The sequence below is a fragment of the Hippichthys cyanospilos genome, chromosome 12 (genome assembly GCF_059441005.1).
Source record: "Hippichthys cyanospilos isolate Australia breed blue-spotted pipefish chromosome 12, RoL_Hcya_1.0, whole genome shotgun sequence".
NCBI classification, from domain to species: domain Eukaryota; kingdom Metazoa; phylum Chordata; class Actinopteri; order Syngnathiformes; family Syngnathidae; genus Hippichthys; species Hippichthys cyanospilos.
The window spans coordinates 20565973-20590133 of record NC_142380.1 but is presented as its reverse complement, the minus strand read 5'-3'; the positions used below and the strand labels follow the sequence as shown (position 1 = coordinate 20590133).

Below are 24161 nucleotides of genomic sequence, written 5' to 3'. Positions count from 1 at the left end.
ATTTCAACTTGTAGGTTTTGCAGAAATTAGCACCAAAGTTTCATGACGGCACTGGGGCTGTCACTAAGATACCCTTTTTTTATCCATAGGAATCTTTGGATAACCATCTCAAATTTTCCTTGGCTAATTGCAATTATAAGATTATTATTAAGATTATTATAAGATTATATTCTTGGATAATTCTTGGATAATGCAGCCCTACGGGCTTTTTTGGGGGGAAAGTTTTTTTTCGAGGGGGGGGTTCTCCAAGCGCTAATATTGGTCTTTAATTAAGCAACCTGACTATAAAATCAAGTGTTTTGAAGCATCAAATAGCAATAGCCATTCGGCCACAAAGTGGTGCTCCACCAAGATGAGCAATGGAGCCATCTTGTATGTCAAGACTGTTTTTTCTGTGTGTTGTTGAGCTTGTGATTGCACTTTTGTTTTCAGGAATGCTGGCGTATGACCCCGCGAAGAGGTTTTCCATACAAAACATAAGACAACACAAGTAAGCCAACTGTCATAATTCCCCAACGCCAGTGAATCTGTTTTCTGTATTGTAATGTAACATACTGATGAAATGGTGACGGTGGTGCTGCATGTGAATGGTGCGTTGGCAGCTGGGTGCGTAAGAAACACCCTGTGACGGAGCTCCGCGTGCCCATTCCCGCCAGCGCTGAGAGTAGAGACCCATGGCGCAGTATGACGGTGGTGCCGTACTTAGAGGATCTCCATGGCTACACCAACGAGGATGATGACGAGCTTTATGACGGAGAGGACGAGATCATCTACACTCAGGATTTCACGGTGCCAGGTTTGGCCGCTCTGTCTTTTATATACACTTTTTCACTTCAATTGTAATCCAATTTGCAGGTGTGTGCACAATGTTTTTTCATAGGTTACTCACATGAGAACCAGGAAATAGTATTTGGTATGCCCCCTTTCTTTCATTACAGACAGTCTTCCTTCACGTACGCTATACCTTACAATTTGTTCCGCCAGCGAGCTTGCCGGAACGAGAGTGTGCATTTTTCTCTGAAGCTAGCCCTCACAAAATAAAAGCTTATGAATAAAATATTCATCAATAAAATGCATGAGTTGTAAATACTCAACCGGTTAGCAATAACTCAAAAACATCTTGAAAGATTAAAACATTGCTAATTAATTTTATATTATTTTTGTATTCATTCAAAATGAGTAAAGTACATTGTATCTGAACACTTGTTTTGAAAGGCTTGTAGCGAGGCAACGCCGTGGCCGCAAATGCGCACTTGACTCATGATGACGAAAGCCAAAATTTTCTCTGCACCTGGATCTGTTAAACCAGTGGTCCCCAACCACCGGTCTGCGGCCCGGTACCAGTCTGTGGATCAACTGGTACCACCCAGCTGTTGATATTACATCATGAGAAAGATGATGTGGTTTTGAGAGCGGTCAGTCGGTCATCGTCAAGGGACACCTTTCAATCAAGCACTTACATTAGCAATACAGTGATCCCTCCCACTTCGCAGTCTCAGATATCGCGGTCTCAGTACTTCATGGGTTTTTCCAGGAAAAATTAAAATATTTCAAAATAAAAAATAATTAAAAAAATGCGCAAGAATCTGAAAAAAATTGAAAAAAGCAAAAAAGTACATTATACAGCACTGTATTCATCAAATAACTAAATAATATTAGTTAATAACTATGTTAAGAATTCCTCAAGTGTTAGTGTGTGACTTTTTTTTTATCTTATTTTGAAATGTATGCTTTTAATTTGTCGGGTCGCGTTGCATTTCCGTTTCCTGTTTTACGTTCTCTGAGTCATTTGGCTCGTTACGGCAACTTAGTGAATGACAACGTAAGCTCATATTTATAGTTTATTATCATTTATGTTGATAACGCACGCTACTGCCTATGTTTAGTAAGCGATGAGTGTTAATTCTGTTTATGTGTTCGTTTGTGTAGAGGTTGCACTTTATAGTTAGTAGTTGTTGTTAGTTGTTGCTAACCCGCTAATGTCAGCTAAAAATACAGTATATTCATAGATTAAAGTTCGGCAAGTTTTTATATGTTAGTTGTCTGACATTAACATTGTTGTTGATTTATTATTCAACAGATACTACATGATACACCATTCATGAGCCAAAATAAATGAAAAGTTCAACGTGATGACTTGTGTACTCTTTCACCAGAGTCTTGGTGCAGATAACCAGTCCTGAGAACAAATTCTCAACAAACTAAGTAATATTAGTTATTTGATGCATATACAATAATGTTAATCATGTTAATAAGGATAATGTAATGTTAAATAATAGGAGTAAGGAAATAAAATACGCAAAAAAATACAAAAAAAGGATTGTTAATGGCTACTGTGGCTATATTGGGGCATACATAGAAATCTAGGAACTGATACCCTACTTAGCGGGTTTCAGACTTCGCGGGGAGTTGACAACCCCCATTAACCGCGAAGTAGGGGGAATCACTGTATCTTGCACTACGTTCATGTGCTCTTTTCATATTTTGTAAAATAAAGGATGACTGAAAATTATCTGGGGATATGAGCAGTAAAACTTACACCAAATTTAAGTGTGCTCCAAGCTATGGCACATCTAGGATGAAAATAGGTATGTACGCAAATGCACGCAGTGAAGCACCCAACGTTACGCATCAGTGATTTCTGTCGCGCATGCGTACCTGGATACCACTCACAGAGTTTCTGCGGGTAACAGCAAAGCTTGCTTTTTAATTATATGGTGGTCTTTTTACTCTCTCTTTCAAATGACCTTTTTGCTTGTGTTCGAGTAGTCACCTAAACAATGTATGGCTTTTTACTTATGGATGCGTATTGTCATTCAATAGACAATCTTCTGGCGGCAGTGGAGCCAAAAATATCTGTCTTCTTGGGTTTCACAATAAAATATGCCTTTAACCACTGAAAAGGTTGAATGATTAGACCGTAAACATGTACAGCAGTAACCAGATATGGGGATTTCAGGTCCAGAAAGTAAAAACCATGCCACATTTTGGCTTTAGCAACTGGTGCTTCCACATACTGTAACTGGCAGGTTCATGAGCTCATTTGACTGCAAGTACCTATAGCTAAAGCCAAAATGTGGCAAGGTTTTTACTCTCTGGGCCATCTTTGGCAGTAACACAGTCGAACAAAATTGAGAAGTTTCCGCATCATTTAATGCGTCATGCACTCCCAGACTCTTTCTTGTGTGTGTGTGTGTGTGTGTGTGTGTGTGTGTGTGTGCGCGCTCGTGCAGGGGAAATAAAAGTGAAGTTCAATAATCTTTAGCATTTTTTTTTTGTTTTTTTGCAGAGGATAAAGAATGTATGTTTTAATCATTTGTGTTTTGCTGCACCTCAAACTTGCAAAAAGGTCCGCCAGCCACCAGCTCATGACTCATAAGTTGGGACACTTGAATCGAGTTGGTGTAAAAAGTGATACCAGAGTGGGCAGGAAGTCGTCAAGCCGCCGTCTGCTGACAGTGTCTTCCTCACCCCCCGCGCCAGAATTCACGACCTATATCAGTTGCTAGGCAACAGCATGAAATTATAAGTGCAGTCTTCCGTGCTAGCCAGGCATGGAGCAGCAGTGCCCCATTTAGGTCCAATTGGAGCTGTAGAGTGTGAATGAAGTGTTCTAAATATAGTGTTGTGGTGTTGCGATAGCATGAAGGGCTTTCCAAGATTCACTCCTGCACTGCACTTCGCGGAAGTGCGGCAGCATTTCCCATCTTTTGTTCTTGATTTTTTTTTTTTTTAGGCTGAGTATTAGAAGGTGTTTCCTCTCATTAATGCAATGATGGGACTGATAGGTTTTTTGAATGTAGAGTAAATGAACCAGAACCGTAACTTCTTTTGTTTTCCAAAAACACTTTGTGTTTTTGGGGAGTACTTGTCCGCAAAGCTACTATTTTACGAATTGTATTTAATTGGGGGTGTGTAAATTGGGGGTGGCCAAGTCATATTTGTGGATCTCCACATTTGTATGATTCTTGCGTGTGAAAAGTAGGAAACGCTCAATGTGATTTCTTGCAACTTTTAGGACAAGTGGCAGAAGAAGAGGACGTGGGTCTGGCGGACCGCAGCCTGCCTCCGGCCAAGGCCGTTTGCGCCAACGGTACAGAGGCGGGCTCAGTCAACAGCAAAGCCAAGACGGAACGCCGGTCTTCGTCATCATCCAACCCGTCGCGCAAAGGTGTCTCAGCGGCCGGCAAGATTCGCAAGCTGTCGGCCTGCAAGCAGCAATGACGGTCGGCCTCTCGTCTTCTTGCCTGCCGCCTGGTGAGTGCCAGTTCCCTTTGCTGCCACCGAGTGAGTGAGCGCATATACTGTTATTGATTGAGTCGTGGCTACACTGCAAGGAAAAACAGCCATTGCCCTTTGATGACGTTTGCCTTTTTTGGGGAAATGGCAAATTCCAGCTTGCACTGGCTTTGTAAACCATACTTTTTTTCTTTCATTTACTGCTTCATTACTTACAAATTCCTCATGCTATTTAAAGTTTGGCTAGTTGTGGGAATGTTCAATGAATTAATCCTTGAAAACAATATTCATATAGCATGTACACTATTTGCTATAGTAAAATAATCTGCTACATTAGGGATGTACCAATTTACACTGAGTACTATTTATCTTCAAATGACCCGAAACAATGTTTTGGAGATGATTTAGTTTAATGGTACATGCACACCGAACGCGAACGAGGCGAAAAAGCGGAGAGTTTTCTATTGTAGTTAATGGAGATCGCGTGACTGCGCGCAAATGCACGTCGGGTGACGCGCTGGACACGAATGGAGCGACGCGAATGGCCGCGCGCGGCCACGAGAAGCGAAATTTCGCTTTCGAAGTTTTTTTTTTTTTTTTTTAACTTTTTCGCGTTTCGCATCGCGACAGCCAATCAACTTTGGGAACATTCAAAGGCTCACGCAGGGGCAGGAATGAATCATGGCGGCCACTTTGCGGTCACCGGGTGTGATCCAACATGGCCAACTGAGCTTTCAATACAAAACAGAGCCAAGCAAGAGCACTCACCTGGCTTGTAGAAAGGCAGAAGCGAGAACTTGGGACAACTGGTATGTGCAGTGTTTGCTTCACTTAACAGCTGTTGAACAGTAGTTACTGTGCTAAGCTAACGATAGCGCAGCACTGTCAGCACAATATTTAGCACGGTCTCGGCCACTGCGAGATTGCGACATTGAAAACTTTTGGCGCTGCCTCTGGCAGCTGTTGATATTACATACATACATAGCAAGGAGGATGATGTGGCTTTTATAGCAGCCAGCACCCCCCCGCGTCCACAATATTACTGTTGGCCTCTGCCCGCTGTTGATATTACGCTGTTGAGATTGAGACATTAAAAACTTTTGGCGCCGCCTCTGGCCGCTGTTGATATTACATACATTACATACATAGTGAGAAGGATGATGTGGCTTTTATAGCAGTCCACAATATTACTGTTGGCCTCTGCCCGCTGTTGATATTACATACATAGTGAGATAGTGAGAAGGTTGATGTGCTTTTTAGAGCCCACCACCACCACCACCACTATGTAAATGTAAGGCGTTGACCGGTCAGGGGTGATCAAAAGGTTGGGGATTTACGGTAATCCTTCAGCTGTCTCGAAATAAAATATTGATGCTGTATTGTATTGGTTTTTCACTTGTCAATTTATTACAAAAGGGAGGAGGATCCAAAAGCTTGCTTTCGTCTCTCCTGTGTCCGAGTGCGCTCAGCTCAGCACACAGGTTGCAAACGTGCTAGTAAGCACATTGATTGACAGCTTGGTCTCTGGGAGCCGATCACGTGACTCATAGGCGTGCCGAGAACAAACGCACACACACACACCCGGTCTGTGTGCCTACATAGAAAGCAACGGAGAAACGCACAGCTTTGGAAATCTGACTTTTACCTAGATTTCTTTTGTAATAAATTGAACTTTCAAGTGGATTGTTATGATATAAGAGGTTTCACTTTAATTCGATGTCCGGGCATATTCGTTTATAAAAATCTTCTTGCTCAGAAAAAGAAAGCTCAACAATTTCTGATAACAATGTGCGGGTTCAGGAAGAAGAGGCATAGCTGGGACTGTGAAATATGCAAGTGACAATGTTTCTAACTTTGTATTACTATATTATAATGATTGTTTTAAACAAATTTGGGGCTTTAAAGCAGTTTTTGATTTTTGGTTTTATTCTATAGTTTAGTATTGCAGTGTAAAATAATAAAAAAATAAATAAAGCTGGCTACTTCACGAATTTCACTTTGCTCGTGTTATTTTTGGAACGTAACCCCCGCGATAAACGAGGGATTACCCATAGTCAGTTTTAGCAATGAAAAGGACAATATATTCCAGTCCGATATTGGAAATCAGGTCCATGTTGATAGTGGCTCAATATTGGACTCGTAAATCAACCCAAAGCAGGCTTAATAGAAGTATCTTAGCGAATATTGGAACAATATTCAATAACCCTCCCGCATGACATGAAAAATAAAGATCCAATTGACAAACTAGAGCTGCAAGCAGCTATAACGGGCCCTCGCAGACATGAGCACGTTGAAGGATGAACAGTTCCGAGGTATGGACAAATTTGGGTCTGAATGTATTCGTGCATATGCAGGCGAACTGTAGAGGTCAATGTTCTAGAAAAGGTAAAATTTTTACTCGCATTTGTCCAATGGGCTCAACTAAGTAATTGGAATCGCAAACTTGGTAATATATTTTCTGCCACGAGGTGATTCTAGCACTACAATGGAAGATATGTTTGTTGATGTCTGAGGGAATTGACTTTCAATCAACGTGTGAGGTCGTGAAGATGAGATCATCTGGGACAAACTATATCAGCATTTACTGTTACGATAAATGGATGAGCACTGCTGAATAGGCCACGGCCATGATCAAAACATCGTAATATTTGATGGAAGAAATTAAGCGTTTCTGAAGGCCTGTCTGAAAAAACTTCAGTGATATTACTTTGACAGGCTCAACAAGGTACCGATACATGAAAATGTAATTTTTTGCTGCCACCAGGTGGCGCCCGCACTATGAAGAAAAAAAGTGTTTTTGGCATTGTACTCCCAAAATGAAATTTAGAGAAGATCATCTTGCTCCAGTTACATAAAGTTTTACCGGTCTGGCTAGACATCGGACTTTGAGGCGGAGTAAAGGCCAGGCCCAAATTTGAAGTCACGAAACTTGAGATTCATAATGTTCGCTTTGTCTCAAAATTCTCCTGACTAATTTTCTGTGAATTTGCTGAAAGCAGCAAAGCAGAGAACATGAAAGTGTAAAAACTATCTCTTTTGTCTGGCACCAGGTGTCGCTATTGGTACCATTAAATTGCTCAAACAGGATTAGCACAGTGCAAAAACTGAAATATTAAGCTTTTTAACACTGGTGGCATAGGAAATATGATTCAAGTATTTTGAAGCCCCGCCCCCATCATATAGGTTAGCCGACCTTGATGAAATTTTGCCCAATGGTGCCACTCTGTCAGGTAATGGAGCACCTCAAATGTGAAGTTGATCGTGTCAAGGGTTTTGGTACCGAAAAATGTAGAAAATCGGGCCAAATGCTACATTCAACAATTGATAACTGTGGTTCTGTACATCCTAACACATGGCGCTCTATGATGTTTTTGTAGGTCTTGAGGTCTTACATATACATATAAAATTTCGTAGCTCTAGGTCAAACGGGTCAGAACTGACTCTCGTTTTATGATCACCTGGGCTCGATTACAGTAAGTTTAGATGACTTGAGCAAACTCCGAATTTGGGGTTTCATACAGACCACCCACTTTATCACAAAGTCATATAATTTGGATACCTTTAATCTCTAAGTCTCGATGCTATTCGGACAAATCTTCAGTACATTTACTCTGACGGGCTTAGCACAACACATGAAAGTTTAAAAATAGACATTTTTGTCTGTGACTAGGTGGCGCTATCATTAAGTTGATAATCAACCATGCAGGTATTTTAAAGCTATGATGAGTAAAATATCTGTAAAGTTTCAGATTTTTTAAAGCTTGAGCATTGGAGTTATTAGGGTTTTTGTTGCTCATGGCGAATGAAATTTGAGTTTAAAACACGTATTTTGAAGCCCCACCCCCATCATATATGTTGGCCGATCTTCACAAAATTTTTCCCAAGTGTTCCCCTATGTTAGATAATGGGGCACGCCAAATGTAAAGTTGATCGGGTCAAGGGTTTCGGTACCGAAAAATGTAGAAAATCCGGCCAAATTCTACATTCAACTATTGATAACTCTGGTTCTGTACATCCTAACATATGCTGCTCTAAAATGTTTTTGTAGGTCTTGAGGTCCTACATATGCATAAAAAATTTCGTAGCTCTAGTTCAAACGGGTCGGAAGGGGCTGCCGTTTGAAGGATCATTTGGGTACAATTACAGCAAGTTTTGCTGATTTGGGAAAACTCTGACTTTGAGATGGTGTACAGACCACCCCCTTTATCACAAACTTGTAAAATTTGGAAACTCATATCTCTTAAGTCTTGATGTGGGTGACTAGGTGGCGCTAGCTTTAACTGGAATATATTTTTGTCGATATGTTCAGGAGAATATTTTCATCCAATGTGTGAATTTGTGAGAAGATCAGATCATCTGGGTCAAATTACAGCAACTTTTACTGGACAGATAAAGCTTCGGAATGAAAATGGTCGTAGAGGCCACGCCCATTATCGAAACTTCGTAAAATTTGGTGGAGGTCAGCATGGCTGTCTAGAGGCTTTTCAGACTTAATTTCAGCGATATTACTTCAAAGGGCTCAGCTAAACACATAAAAACCTTTAAAAAATGCTATATTTTTGGCTGCCACTAGGTGGCGCTTGCACTATAACAAAAAATACGTTGATAGGTGTATTCCGCATTGGAAACCCATCAAATATATCAAGTTTAGAAAAGATAAGACCATCTGGGACCAAACACAGCAACTTTGTTCGTTTTGGCGAGACATCAGACTGACATGACTGATACTTTATAGTCACTTATAACAGTCATTTATAAATAGTCATCTAGTCATTTTATATAACCATCCCTTTTTGCACAACCATGCACACCTGTTTTTATTTTGTGTTTTGTTCATAGATAGTCAGATTTTACAGTTGTCTATTTTTTATATATATTTACTTTTTTTTAGCTCATTTTTACTTGCCACTAAGGTTAGAGAGTCACGTAATTTCAATTCTCTGCCTGTCCTTGCACATGTGGTAGAATTGACAATAAAGCAAACTTTGACTTTGACTTGACTTTGACATTTTTGTTTGCCACTAGATGGCCTTATAAGCAATTGAAGATTTTTTTAAACACTTGTGTTAAGGGCTTGAGTCTCCATGTGTCTGTGAAGTTTCAGATTTTTCCAAGCTTGTAAAGCTGAGTTATAAAGGTTTGTTTCACATGTGGCAAAGTAATCATCAAAGGCATAATATAAAGCCCCGCCCCCAACATATTTGATGGCGGATCGTCACAAAAATTTGAACAATTGTGCCTCACAGTCAGATAAAATATCACAGCAAATTTGAAGTTGATCGGGTCAAGCGTTTGGGAGAAAAAAGGAGCAGTTCGGGACCTGCAAATGAGCAAAAACGGGCCAAAAGTGCACATTCAAAAATTCATAACTCTCTTTCTGTACATCTGAGCATATGGCTCGCGCTGACTTTTTTGTAGGGCTCGAGGTCCTACATAAGGCTACACATTTTTGTAGCTCTAGGTTAAACGGGCCGGGAGTGAGAGGCTATTTTCCACTCATAAGGCCATTTTGGGGCCAATTACAGCCACTTTTTTCGTTTTGGCGAGTCATCTGACTTTGAGGTGGCGTGCAGACTACGCCCATTATCGAAAAGTCATAAAATTTTAAAACCTTAATATTCCATGTCTTAATGATATTTTGACTAATTTTCACTTGTTTTACTCAAACAGACTAAGCACAATATGAAAGTGTAAAAAATGACATTTTAATCAACCACTAGGCGGCGCTAGTAGGTATTTAAAAAAACTTTTTTCAAAGGTGTTAAAGTCACAAGTTTCCATGTGTCTATGAAGTTTTAGATTTTTTTTTAAGCTAGTACATCAAAGTTATTAAGGTTTATGTCACTCTTGGCGAAGGAAAAATTGAACACATAATTTGAAGCCACGCCCCTATAATATATGTCAGCGGATCTGCACCAAATTTTGCCCAGGGTTGCCTCTATGTCTAATTATAGACCACAGCAAATTTGAAGGCGATTGAGTAAAGCGTTTAGGAGAAACAAGGAGCAGTTTGGGACCTGCAAACATGCAAAAACGGGCCAAAAATGCACATTCAAAAATTCATAACTCTTTTTCTGTACATCTGAGCACATAGCTCTCGCTGACTTTTTTGTAGGTCTCTAGGTCCTACATATGCCCAAAAATTTTCGTAGCTCTAGGTCAAACGGGCCGGGACCAGCTGCACTTTTTCGACCTTAGGTGGAGCTGCAGAGCCATTTTTTTTGCTTTGTTTTAGGAAACACTAAAATATCAAATTTTTCACCGGGCCCGACAAATGTGCAAATTTTGGTGACTTTTCGTGCATGTTTAGGCCCTCAAAAATGGAAAAGCGCTGCACAGTAAATAATAATAACTAGAGCTGCAAACAGCTATAAAGGGCCCTCGCAGACCTGTGCACGTTGGGGTATGAACAGGTCGGGGTATGAACAAGGACTATGAACGATGAAAAAGTAGTTGTAGATGACTTCAGTGCAGGACTCTTACCAAATATGTAAAATTTAGACAAGGTGGGACAATGTGGGTGGAGTTACTGCAGCTTTTATTGTTCCAATTTTGTGACTTACAATGCCATATAGGCCACACCCACTGTCGAAACATCGTACTGATTTGTGGGCATAAGGCATGGCCACTGGCTTTTCAGAAAACATTTAAGGGATATCACTTCAATGGGCTCAGCAGAGTACATAAAAACATTAAGGATTTGCTATATTTTTTGCTGCCATTAGGTGGCGCTCGTACTATGATAAAAAAATAGGCTTGTAGGTGTGTTTCACATTGGACTCCAATCCCATATATGAAGTTTTAAAAATATCAGATCGTCTAGGTCCAATTACAGCAACTTTTCCCGTTTTCGCAAGACATCGAATTTTGAGTTGGCATAGAGGCCACGCCCTTAAATGAAAAGTCATAAAAGTTGAGAACCTTAATGTTCCAATATGTCATAGCTTTTCTGACCATTTTTGAGTTCATTTAGTCAAACAGGCATTTCACAGTACATTAAAGTATAAAAAATGAGATTTTTGTCCGCCACTGGGTGGCGCTGTAAATGATTCGAAAGTTTATCACATAGCTGTATTATTGCATGACTTTTAAAGTCCCAGGAAAGTTTCAGATGGTTTGAAGCTGTCATAGTTGAGTTATTAAGATTTTTTTTTACTCTTTGCAAAGGAAATATTAAACATAATTTGAAGCTTTGCCCCCATCTTTTATGTCAAGAGATCTTCAGGATATTTGGCCTATGTGTGCCCCTCAGTTGGATAATGATTTATGCCAAAGTTGAAGGTAATGGGGTGAATCGTTTGAGAGAAAAAGGCACTATTTTAAGACCAGCTAATGTCTAAGAATGGGACAAAACTGCACATTAAAAAAAATCATAACAATTTTTCTGTACATCCTAGCACATCACTTCTATTGACTTTTTTCTAGGTCTTACAGCCCTTCATTTGCCTACAAAGTTTCATAGCTGTAGGTCAAACCAAACAGGATTGACTATAATCTTTCGACTAATGAAGTTTTTTGCAGCCACTAGGTGGCGCTAGCTTTAAACTGGAATATATTTTTGTCGATATGTTTAGGAGAATATTTTCATCCAATGTGTGAAATTGTGAGAAGATCAGATCATCTGGGTCAAATTACAGCAACTTTTACTGGACAGATAAAGCTTCGGAATGAAAATGGTCGTAGAGGCCACGCCCATTATCGAAACTTCGTAAAGTTTGGTGGAGGTAAGCGGGGCTGTCTAGAGGCTTTGCAGACTTAATTTCAGCGATATTACATGAAAGGGCTCAGCTAAACACATAAAAACGTTTAAAAAATGCTATATTTTTGGCTGCCACTAGGTGGCGCTCGCATTATAACAAAAAATACGTTGATAGGTGTATACTGCATTGGAAACCCATCAAATATATGAAGTTTAGAAAAGATAAGACCATCTGGGACCAAACACAGCAACTTTGTTCGTTTTGGCGAGACATCAGACTGACATTTTTGTTAGCCACTAGATGGCCTTATAAGCAATTGAAGATTTTTTTAAACACTTGTGTTAAGGGCTTAAGTCTTCATGTGTATGTGAAGTTTCAGATTTTTCTAAGCTTGTAAAGCTGAGTTATAAAGGTTTGTTTCACATGTGGCAAAGTAATCATCAAGTATAAGTTACAGCAGCTTTTACTGGACAGATAAAGCTTCCGAATGAAAATGGTCGTAGAGGCCACGCCCATTATCGAAACTTCGTAAAATTTAGTGGAGATCAGCAGGGCTGTCTAGAGGCTTATCCGACTTAATTTCATAGATATTACTTCAAAGGGCTCAGCTAAACACATAAAAACCTTTAAAAAATGCTATATTTTTGGCTGCCACTAGGTGTCGCTCGCACTATAACAAAAAATATGTTGATAGGTGTATTCCGCATTGGAAACCCATCAAATATATGAAGTTTAGAAAAGATAAGACCATCTGGGACCAAACACAGCCACTTTGTTCGTTTTGGCGAGACATCAGACTGACATTTTTGTTTGCCACTAGATGGCCTTATAGGCAATTGAAGATTTTTTAACTACTTGTGTTAAGGGCTTGAGTTTCCATGTGTCTGTGAAGTTTCAGATTTTTCCAAGCTTGTAAAGCTGAGTTATAAAGGTTTGTTTCACATGTGGCAAAGTAATCATCAAAGGCATAATATAAAGCCCCGCCCCCAACATATTTGTTGGCGGATCGTCACAAAAATTTGAACAATTGTGCCTCACAGTCAGATAAAACATCATAGCAAATTTGAAGGCGATCGGGTCAAGCGTTTGGGAGAAAAAAGGAGCAGTTCGGGACCTGCAAATGAGCAAAAACGGGCCAAAAGTGCACATTCAAAAATTCATAACTCTCTTTCTGTACATCTGAGCACATGGCTCGCGCTGACTTTTTTGTAGGGCTCGAGGTCCTACATAAGGCTACAAATTTTTGGAGCTCTAGGTCAAACGGGCCGGGAGTGAGAGGCTATTTTCCACGCATAAGGCCATTTTGGGGCCAATTACAGCCACTTTTTTCGTTTTGGCGAGTCATCTGACTTTGAGGTGGCGTGCAGACTACGGGCATTATCGAAATGTCGTAAAATTTTAAAACCTTAATATTCCATGTCTTAATGATATTCTGACCAATTTTCATTTGTTTTACTCAAACAGACTGAGCACAATACATGAAAGTGTAAAAAATAACATTTTAATCAACCACTAGGCGGCGCTAGTAGGTATTGAAAAAAACTTTTTTCAAAGGTGTTAAAGACATAAGTTTCCATGTTTCTATGAAGTTTTAGATTTTTTTAAGCTCGTACAACAAAGTTATTAAGGTTTATGTCACTCTTGGCGAAGGAAAAATTGAACACATAATTTGAAGCCACGCCCCTATCATATATGTCAGCGGATCTGCACCAAATTTTGCCCAGTTGTGCCCCTATGTGTGAATATTGACCACAGCAAATTTGAAGGCGATTGAGTAAAGCGTTTAGGAGAAACAAAGAGCAGTTTGGGACCTGCAAACGTGCAAAAATGGGCCAAAAATGCACATTCAAAAAATCATAACTCTTTTTCTGTACATCTGAGCACATGGCTTGCGCTGACTTTTTTGTAGGTCTCTAGGTCCTACATATGCCTAAAAATTTTCGTAGCTCTAGGTCAAACGGGCCGGGACCAGGTGCACTTTTTCAACCTTAGGTGGCGCTGCAGAGCCATTTTTTTTGCATTGTTTTGGGAAACACAAAATTATCCAATTTTTCACCGGGCCCGACAAATGTGCAAATTTTGGTGACTTTTCGTGCATGTTTAGGCCCTCAAAAATGGAAAAGCGCTGCACAGTAAATAATAATAATAACTAGAGCTGCAAGCAGCTATAAAGGGCCCTCGCAGACCTGTGCACGTTGGGGTATGAACAGGTCGGGGTATGAACTAGGAGTATGACCGATGAAAACTTAGTTGTAGATGACTTCAGTGCAGGACTCTTACCAAATATGTAAAATTTAGACAAGGTGGGACAATGTGGGTGGAGTTACTGCAGCTTTTAATGTTACAGTTTTGTAGCTTTCAATGCCGTATAGGCCACACCCACTGTGGAAACATCATACTGATTTGTGGAGGGCATAAGGCATGGCCACTGGCTTTTCAGAAAACATTTAAGGGATATCACTTCAAGGGGCTCAGCAGAGTACATAAAAACGTTAAGGATTTGCTATAGTTTTTGCTGCCACTAGGTGGCGCTCGTACTATGATAAAAAATAGGCTTGTAGGTGTGTTTCACATTGGACTCCCATCCCATATATGAAGTTTTAAAAATATCAGATTGTCTAGGTCCAATTACAGCAACTTTTACCGTTTTGGCGAGACATCGGATTTTGAGTTGGCATAGAGGCCACGCCCTTTATTGAAAAGTCATAAAAGTTGAGAACCTTAATGTTCCAATGTGTCATAGCTTTTCTGACCATTTTTGAGTTCATTTAGTCAAACAGGCATTTCACAGTACATAAAAGTATAAAAAATGAGAATTTTGTCCGCCACTGGGTGGCGCTGTAAATGATTTGAAAGTTTATCACATAAATGTATTATTGCATGACGTTTAAAGTCCCAGGAAAGTTTCAGATGGTTTGAAGCTGTCATAGCTGAGTTATTAAGATTTTTGTCACTCTTGGCGAAGGAAATATTAAACATAATTTGAAGCTCCGCCCCCATCTTTTATGTCAAAAGATCTTCACGATATTTGGACTATGTGTGCCCCTCAGTTGGATAATGATTTATGCCAAAGTTGAAGGTAATGGGGTGAATCGTTTAAGAGAAAAAGGCACTAGTTTGAGACCAGCTAATGTCTAAGAATGGGACAAAACTGCACATTAAAAAAAGTCATAACAATTTTTCTGTACATCCTTGCACATCACTTCTATTGACTTTTTGGTAGGTCTTACAGTCCTTCATTTGCCTACAAAGTTTTATAGCTGTAGGTCAAACCAAACAGGATTGACTGTAATCATTTGACTAATTACATTTTTTGCAGCCACTAGGTGGCGCTAGCTTTAAACTGGAATATATTTTTGTCGATATGTTCAGGAGAATATTTTCATCCAATATGTGAAATTGTGAGAAGATCAGATCATCTGGGTCAAATTACAACAACTTTTACTGGACAGATAAAGCTTCGGAATGAAAATGGTCGTAGAGGCCACGCCCATTATCGAAATATCGTAAAATTTGGTGGAGGTCAGCAGGGCTGTCTAGAGGCTTTTCAGACTTAATTTCAGCGATATTACTTCAAAGGGCTCAGCTAAACACATAAAAACGTTTAAAAACTGCTATATTTTTGGCTGCCACTAGGTGGCGCTCGCACTATAACAAAAAATACGTTGATAGGTGTATTCCGCATTGGAAATCCATCAAATATATGAAGTTTAGAAAAGAAAAGACTATCTGGGTCCAAACACAGCAACTTTGTTCGTTTTTGCGAGACATCAGACTGACATTTTTGTTTGCCACTAGGTGGCCTTATAAGCAATTCAAGATCTTTTTAAACACATGTGGTAAAGGCTTAAGTCTCCATGTGTCTGTGAAGTTTCAGATTTTTTCAAGCTTGTAAAGCTGAGTTATAAAGGTTTGTTTCACATGTGGCAAAGTAAACATCAAAGGCATAATATGAAGCCCCGCCCCCAACATATTTGTTGGCGGATCGTCACAAAAATTTGAACAATTGTGCCTCACAGTCAGATAAAACATCACAGCAAATTTGAAGTCGATCGGGTCAAGCGTTTGGGAGAAAAAAGGAGCAGTTCGGGACCTGCAAATGAGCAAAAACGGGCCAAAGGTGCACATTCAAAAATTCATAACTCTCTTTCTGTACATCTGAGCACATGGCTCGCGCTGACTTTTTTGTAGGGCTCGAGGTCCTACATAAGGCTACAAATTTTTGGAGCTCTAGGTCAAACGGGCCGGGAGTGAGAGGCTATTTTCCACTCATAAGGCCATTTTGGGGCCAATTACAGCCACTTTTTTCGTTTTGGCGAGTCATCTGACTTTGAGGTGGCGTGCAGACTACGCCCATTATCGAAAAGTCATAAAATTTTGAAACCTTAATATTCCATGTCTTATTGATATTCTGACCAATTTTCATTTGTTGTACTCAAACAGACTGAGCACAATACATGAAAGTGTAAAAAATGACATTTTAATCGACCACTAGGCGGCGCTAGTAGGTATTTAAAAAAACTTTATTTAAAGGTGTTAAAGACATAAGTTTCCATGTGTCTATGAAGTTTTAGATTTTTTTAAGCTAGTACATCAAAGTTATTAAGGTTTTTGTCCCTCTTGGCGAAGGAAAAATTGAACACATAATTTGAAGCCACGCCCCTATAATATATGCCAGCGGATCTGCACCAAATTTTGCCCACTTCTGCCCCTACGTGTGAATATGGACCACAGCAATTTTGAAGGTGATTGAGTAAAGCGTTTAGGAGAAACAAGGAGCAGTTTGGGACCTACAAACGTGCAAAAATGGGCCAAAAATGCACATTCAAAAATTCATAACTCTTTTTCTGTACATCTGAGCACATGGCTCGCGCTGACTTTTTTTTAGGTCTCTAGGCCCTTCATATGCCTAAAAATTTTCGTAGCTCTAGGTCAAACGGGCCGGGACCAGGTGCACTTTTTCGACCTTAGGTGGCGCTGCAGAGCCATTTTTTTTGCATTGTTTTGGGAAACACAAAAATATCCAATTTTTCACCGGGCCCGACAAATGTGCAAATTTTGGTGACTTTTCGTGCATGTTTAGGCCCTCAAAAATGGAAAAGCGCTGCACACTAAATAATAATAATAACTAGAGCTGCAAGCAGCTATAAAGGGCCCTCGCAGACCTGTGCACGTTGGGGTATGAACAGGTCGGGGTATGAACAAGGACTATGAACGATGAAAAAGTAGTTGTAGATGACTTCAGTGCAGGACTCTTACCAAATATGTAAAATTTAGACAAGGTGGGACAATGTGGGTGGAGTTACTGCAGCTTTTATTGTTCCAATTTTGTGACTTTCAATGCCATATAGGCCACAGCCAGTGTCGAAACATCGTACTGATTTGTGGAGGGCATAAGGCATGGCCACTGGCTTTTCAGAAAACATTTAAGGAATATCACTTCAAGGGGCTCAGCACAGTACATAAAAACATTAAGGATTTTCTTTATTTTTTGCTGCCTTTAGGTGGCGCTCGTACTATGATAAAAAATAGGCTCCTAGGTGTGTTTCACATTGGACTCCGGTCCCATATATAAAGTTTTGCAAACATCAGATCATCTAGGTCCAATTACAGCAACTTTTACCGTTTTGGGGAGACATCAGACTTTGAGTTTGCATAGAGGCCACGCCCTTTAATGAAAAGTCATAAAAGTTGAGAACCTTAATGTTCCAATGTGTCATAGCTTTTCTGACCATTTTTTAGTTCATTTAGTCAAACAGGCATTTCACAGTACATAAAAGTATAAAAAATGAGATTTTTGTCCGCCACTGGGTGGCGCTGTAAATGATTTGAAAGTTTATCACATAGCTAAATTATTGCATTACTTTTAAAGGGCCAGGAAAGTTTCAGATGGTTTGAAGCTGTCATAGCTGAGTTATTAAGATTTTTGTCACTCTCGGCAAAGGAAGTATTAAACATAATTTGAAGCTCCGCCCGCATCTTTTATGTCAAGAGATCTTGACGATATTTGGCCTATGTGTGCCCCTCAGTTGGATAATGATTCATGCCAAAGTTGAAGGTAATGGGGTGAATCCTTTAAGAGAAAAAGACACTAGTTTGAGACCAGCTAACGTCTAAGAATGGGACAAAACTGCACATTAAAAAAATTCATAACAATTTTTCTGTACATCCTAGCACATTTTTTCAATGGACTTTTTTGTAGGTCTTACAGTCCTTCATTTGCCTACAAAGTTTCATAGCTGTAGGTCAAACCAAACAGGATTGTTTGTAATCTCTCGACTAATGACATTTTTTGCAGCCACTAGGTGGCGCTAGCTTTAAACTGGAATATATTTTTGTCGATATGTTCAGGAGAATATTTTCATGCAATGTGTGAAATTGTGAGAAGATCAGATCATCTGGGTCAAATTACAGCAAATTTTACTGGACAGATAAAGCTTTGGAATGAAAATGGTCGTAGAGGCCACGCCCATTATCGAAACTTCGTAAAATTTGGTGGAGGTCAGCAGGGCTGTCTAGAGGCTTTTCAGACTTAATTTCAGCGATATTACTTCAAAGGGCTCAGCTAAACACATAAAAACGTTTAAAAAATGCTATATTTTTGGCTGCCACTAGGTGGCACTCGCACTATAACAAAAAATACATTGATACGTGTATTCCGCATTGGAAACTCATTAAATATATGAAGTTTAGAAAAGATAAGACTATCTGGGACCAAACACAGCAACTTTGTTCGTTTTGGCGAGACATCAGACTGACATTTTTGTTTGCCACTAGATGGCCTTATAAGCAATTGAAGATTTTTTTAAACACTTGTGTTAAGGGCTTAAGTTTCCATGTGTCTGTGAAGTTTCAGATTTTTCCAAGCTTGTAAAGCTGAGTTATAAAGGTTTGTTTCACATGTGGCAAAGTAATCCTCAAAGGCATAATATAAAGCCCCGCCCCCAACATATTTGTTGGTGGATCGTCACAAAAATTTGAACAATTGTGCCTCACCGTCAGATAAAACATCACAGCAAATTTGAAGGCGATCGGGTCAAGCGTTTGGGAGAAAAAAGGAGCAGTTCGGGACCTGCAAATGAGCAAAAACGGGCCAAAAGTGCACATTCAAAAATTCATAACTCTCTTTCTGTACATCTGAGCATATGGCTCGCGCTGACTTTTTTGTAGGGCTCGAGGCCCTACATAAGGCTACAAATTTTTGGAGCTCTAGGTCAAACGGGCCGGGAGTGAGAGGCTATTTTGCACGCATAAGGCCATTTTGAGGCCAAATACAGCCACTTTTTTCGTTTTGGCGAGTCATCTGACTTTGAGGTGGCGTGCAGACTACGCCCATTATCGAAAAGTCGTAAAATTTTAAAACCTTAATATTCCATGTCTTAATGATATTCTGACCAATTTTCATTTGTTTTACTCAAACAGACTGAGCACAATACATGAAAGTGTAAAAAATGACATTTTAATCAACCACTAGGCGGCGCTAGTAGGTATTTAAAAAAAACTTTTTTTAAAGGTGTTAAAGACATAAGTTTTCATGTGTCTATGAAGTTTTAGATTTTTTTAAGCTAGTACATCAAAGTTATTAAGGTTTTTGTCCCTCTTGGCGAAGGAAAAATTGAACACATAATTTGAAGCCACGCCCCTATCATATATGTCAGCGGATCTGCACCAAATTTTGCCCACTTGTGCCCCTATGTGTGAATATGGACCACAGCAAATTTAAAGGCGATTGAGTAAAGCGTTTAGGAGATACAAGGAGCAGTTTGGGACCTGCAAACGTGCAAAAATGGGCCAAAAATGCACATTCAAAAATTCATAACTCTTTTTCTGTACATCTGAGCACATGGCTCGCGCTGACTTTTTTGTAGGTCTGTAGGTCCTACATATGTCTAAAAATTTTCGTAGCTCTAGGTCAAACGGGCCGGGACCAGGTGCACTTTTTCGACCTTAGGTGGCGCTGCAGAGCCATTTTTTTTGCATTTTTTTGGGAAACACAAAAATATCAAATTTTTCACTGGGCCCGACAAATGTGCAAATTTTGGTGACTTTTCGTGCATGTTTAGGCCCTCAAAAATGGAAAAGCGCTGCACAGTAAATAATAATAATAACTAGAGCTGCAAGCAGCTATAAAGGGCCCTCGCAGACCTGTGCACGTTGAGGTATGAACAGGTCGGGGTATGAACAAGGACTATGAACGATGAAAAAGTAGTTGTAGATGACTTCAGTGCAGGACTATTACCAAATATGTAAAATTTAGACAAGGTGGGACAATGTGTGTGGAGTTACTGCAGCTTTTATTGTTCCAATTTTGTGACTTTCAATGCCATATAGGCCACACCCACTGTGGAAACATCGTACTGATTTGTGGAGGGCATAAGGCATGGCCACTGGCTTTTCAGAAAACATTTAAGGGATATCACTTCAAGGGGCTCAGCACATAAAACGTTAAGGATTTGCTATAGTTTTTGCTGCCACTAGGTGGCGCTCGTACTATGATAAAAAAATAGGCCTGTAGGTGTGTTTCACATTGGACTCCCATCCCATATATGAAGTTTTAAAAATATCAGATCGTCTAGGTCCAATTACAGCAACTTTTACCGTTTTCGCGCGAGACATCAGATTTTGAGTTGGCATAGAGGCCACGCCCTTTAATGAAAAGTCATAAAAGTTGAGAACCTTAATGTTCCAATGTGTCATAGCTTTTCTGACCATTTTTGAGTTCATTTAGTCAAACAGGCATTTCACAGTACATAAAAGTAAAAAAAAATAGATTTTTGTCCGCCACTGGGTGGCGCTGTAAATGATTTGAAAGTGTATCACATAGCTGTATTATTGCATGACTTTTAAAGTCCCAGGAAAGTTTCAGGTGGTTTAAAGCTGTCATAGCGGAGTTATTAAGTTTTTTGTCACTCTTGGCAAAGGAAGTATTAAACATAATTTGAAGCTCCGCCCCCATCTTTTATGTCGAGAGATCTTCACGATATTTAGACTATGTGTGCCCCTCAGTTGGATAATGATTCATGCCAAAGTTGAAGGTAATGGGGTGAATCGTTCAAGAGAAAAAGGCACTAGTTTGAGACCAGCTAATGTCTAAGAATGGGACAAAACTGCACATTAAAAAAATTCATAACAATTTTTCTGTACATCCTAGCAAATCACTTTTATTGACATTTTTGTAGGCCTTGCAGTCCTTCATTTGCCTACAAAGTTTCATAGCTGTAGGTCAAACCAAACAGGATTGACTGTAATCTTTCGACTAATGACATTTTTTGCAGCCACTAGGTGGCGCTAGCTTTAAACTGGAATATATTTTTGTCGATATGTTCAGGAGAATATTTTCATCCAATGTGTGAAATTGTGAGAAGATCAGAGCATCTGGGTCAAATTACAGCAACTTTTACTGGACAGATAAAGCTTCGGAATGAAAATGGTCATAGAGGCCACGGCCATTATCGAAACTTCGTAAAATTTTGTGGAGGTCAGCAAGGCTGTCTAGAGGCATTTCAGACTTAATTTCAGCGATATTATTTCAAAGGGCTCAGCTAAACACTTAAAAACGTTTAAAAAATGCTATTTTTTTGGCTGCCACTAGGTGGCGCTCGCACTATAACAAAAAATACGTTGATAGGTGTATTCCGCATTGGAAACCCATTAAATATATGAAGTTTAGAAAAGATAAGACCATCTGGGTCCAAATACAGCAACTTTGTTCGTTTTCGCGAGACATCAGACTGACATTTTTGTTTGCCACTAGGTGGCTTTATAAGCAATTGAAGATTTTTTTTAAAACATGTGTTAAGGGCTTGAGTATTCATGTGTCTGTGAAGTTTCAGATTTTTCCAAGCTTAGAAAGCTGAGTTATAAAGGTTTGTTTCACATGTGGCAAAGTAAACGTCAAAGGCATAATATGAAGCCCCGCCCTTAACATATTTGATTGCGGATTGTCACGAAAATTTGAACAATTTTGCCTCACAGTCAGATAAAACATCACAGCAAATTTGAAGTAGATCGGGTCAAGCGTTTGGGAGAAAAAAGGAGCAGCTCGGGACCTGCAAATGAACAAAAACGGGCCAAAAGTGCACATTCAAAAATTCATAACTCTCTTTCTGTACATCTGAGCATATGGCTCGCGCTGACTTTTTTGTAGGGCTCGAGGTCCTACATAAGGCTACAAATTTTTGTAGCTGTAGGTCAAACGAGCCGGGAGTGAGAGGCTATTTTCCACTCATAAGGCCATTTTGGGGCCAATTACAGCCACTTTTTTCGTTTTGGCGAGTCATCTGACTTTGAAGTGGCGTGCAGACCACGCCCATTATCGAAAAGTCATAAAATTTTAAAATCTTAATATTCCATGTCTTAATGATATTCTGACCAATTTTCACTTATTTTACTCAAACAGACTGAGCACAATACATGAAAGTGTAAAAAATGACATTTTAATCAACCACTAGGCGGCGCTAGTAGGTATTTAAAAAAACTTTTTTTAAAGGTGTTAAAGACATAAGTTTCCATGTGTCTATGAAGTTTTAGATTTTTTTAAGCTAGTACATCAAAGTTATTAAGGTTTTTGTCCCTCTTGGCGAAGGAAAAATTGAACACATAATTTGAAGCCGCGCCCCTATCATATATGTCAGCGGATCTGCACCAAATTTTGCCCACTTGTGCCCCTATGTGTGAATATGAACCACAGCAAATTTGAAGGCGATTGAGTAGAGCGTTTAGGAGAAAGAAGGAGCAGTTTGGGACCTGCAAACGTGCAAAAATGGGCCAAAAATGCACATTCAAAAATTCATAACTCTTTTTCTGTACATCTGAGCACATGGCTCGCGCTGACTTTTTTGTAGGTCTCTTGGCCCTTCATATGCCTAAAAATTTTCGTAGCTCTAGGTCAAACGGGCCGGGACCAGGTGCACTTTTTCAACCTTAGGTGGCGCTGCAGAGCAATTTTTTTTGCATTCTTTTGAGAAACACAAAAATATCCAATTTTTCACCGGGCCCGACAAATGTGCAAATTTTGGTGACTTTTCGTGCATGTTTAGGCCCTCAAAAATGGAAAAGCGCTGCACAGTAAATAATAATAATAATAACTAGAGCTGCAAGCAGCTATAAAGGGCCCTCGCAGACCTGTGCACGTTGGGGTATGAACAGGTCGGGGTATGAACAAGGACTATGAACGATCAAAAAGTAGTTGTAGATGACTTCAGTGCAGGACTCTTACCAAATATGTAAAATTTAGACAAGGTGGGACAATGTGGGTGGAGTTACTGCAGCTTTTATTGTTCCAATTTTGTGACTTTCAATGCCATATAGGCCACACCCACTGTCGAAACATCGTACTGATTTGTGGAGGGCATAAGGCATGGCCACTGGCTTTTCAGAAAACATTTAAGGGATATCACTTCAAGGGGCTCAGCAGAGTACATAAAAACATTAAGGATTTGCTATATTTTTTGCTGCCACTAGGTGGCGCTCGTACTATGATAAAAATAGGCTTGTAGGTGTGTTTCACATTGGACTCCCATCCCATATATGAAGTTTTAAAAATATAAGATCGTCTAGGTCCAATTACAGCAACTTTTACCGTTTTCGCGAGACATCGGATTTTGAGTTGGCATAGAGGCCACGCCCTTTAATGAAAAGTCATAAAAGTTGAGAACCTTAATGTTCCAATATGTCATAGCTTTTCTGACCATTTTTGAGTTCATTTAGTCAAACAGGCATTTCACAGTACATAAAAGTATAAAAAATGAGATTTTTGTCCGCCACTGGGTGGCGCTGTATATGATTTGAAAGTTTATCACATAGCTGCATTATTCCATGACTTTTAAAGTCCCAGGAAAGTTTCAGATGGTTTGAAGGTGGCATAGCTGAGTTATTAAGATTTTTGTCACTCTTGGCGAAGGAAGTATTAAACATAATTTGAAGCTCCGCCTCCATCTTTTATGTCAAGAGATCTTCACGATATTTGGCCTATGTGTGCCCCTCAGTTGGATAATGATTCATGCCAAATTTGAAGGTAATGGGATGAATCATTTAAGAGAAAAAGACACTAGTTTGAGACCAGCTAACGTCTAAGAATGGGACAAAACTGCATTATGAAAAAATTCATAACAATTTTTCTGTACATCCTAGCACATCACTTCTATTGACTTTTTTGTAGGTCTTGCAGTCCTTCATTTGCCTACAAAGTTTCATAGCTGTAGGTCAAACCAAACAGGATTG

At 39.6% G+C, this 24161-nt stretch overlaps 1 protein-coding gene across 4 annotated transcripts in view; it reads left to right on the top strand.

Moving 5' to 3' along the window:
• Positions 1-24161, top strand: part of stk11 (serine/threonine kinase 11) — a 70989-nt gene that overhangs the window by 25426 nt on the left and 21402 nt on the right. For all 4 annotated transcript variants that reach the window (XR_015867389.1, XR_015867387.1, XR_015867388.1 and 1 more), the window contains 3 exons: positions 433-490; positions 603-796; positions 4019-4257. Coding sequence is in view for 1 of the 4 variants with exons in the window: in XM_088428824.1 (XP_088284950.1) it covers positions 433-490; positions 603-796; positions 4019-4224 (458 nt within the window). In the remaining 3 variants the exon portion in view is untranslated. The remainder of the gene's footprint in view (positions 1-432; positions 491-602; positions 797-4018; positions 4258-24161) is intronic.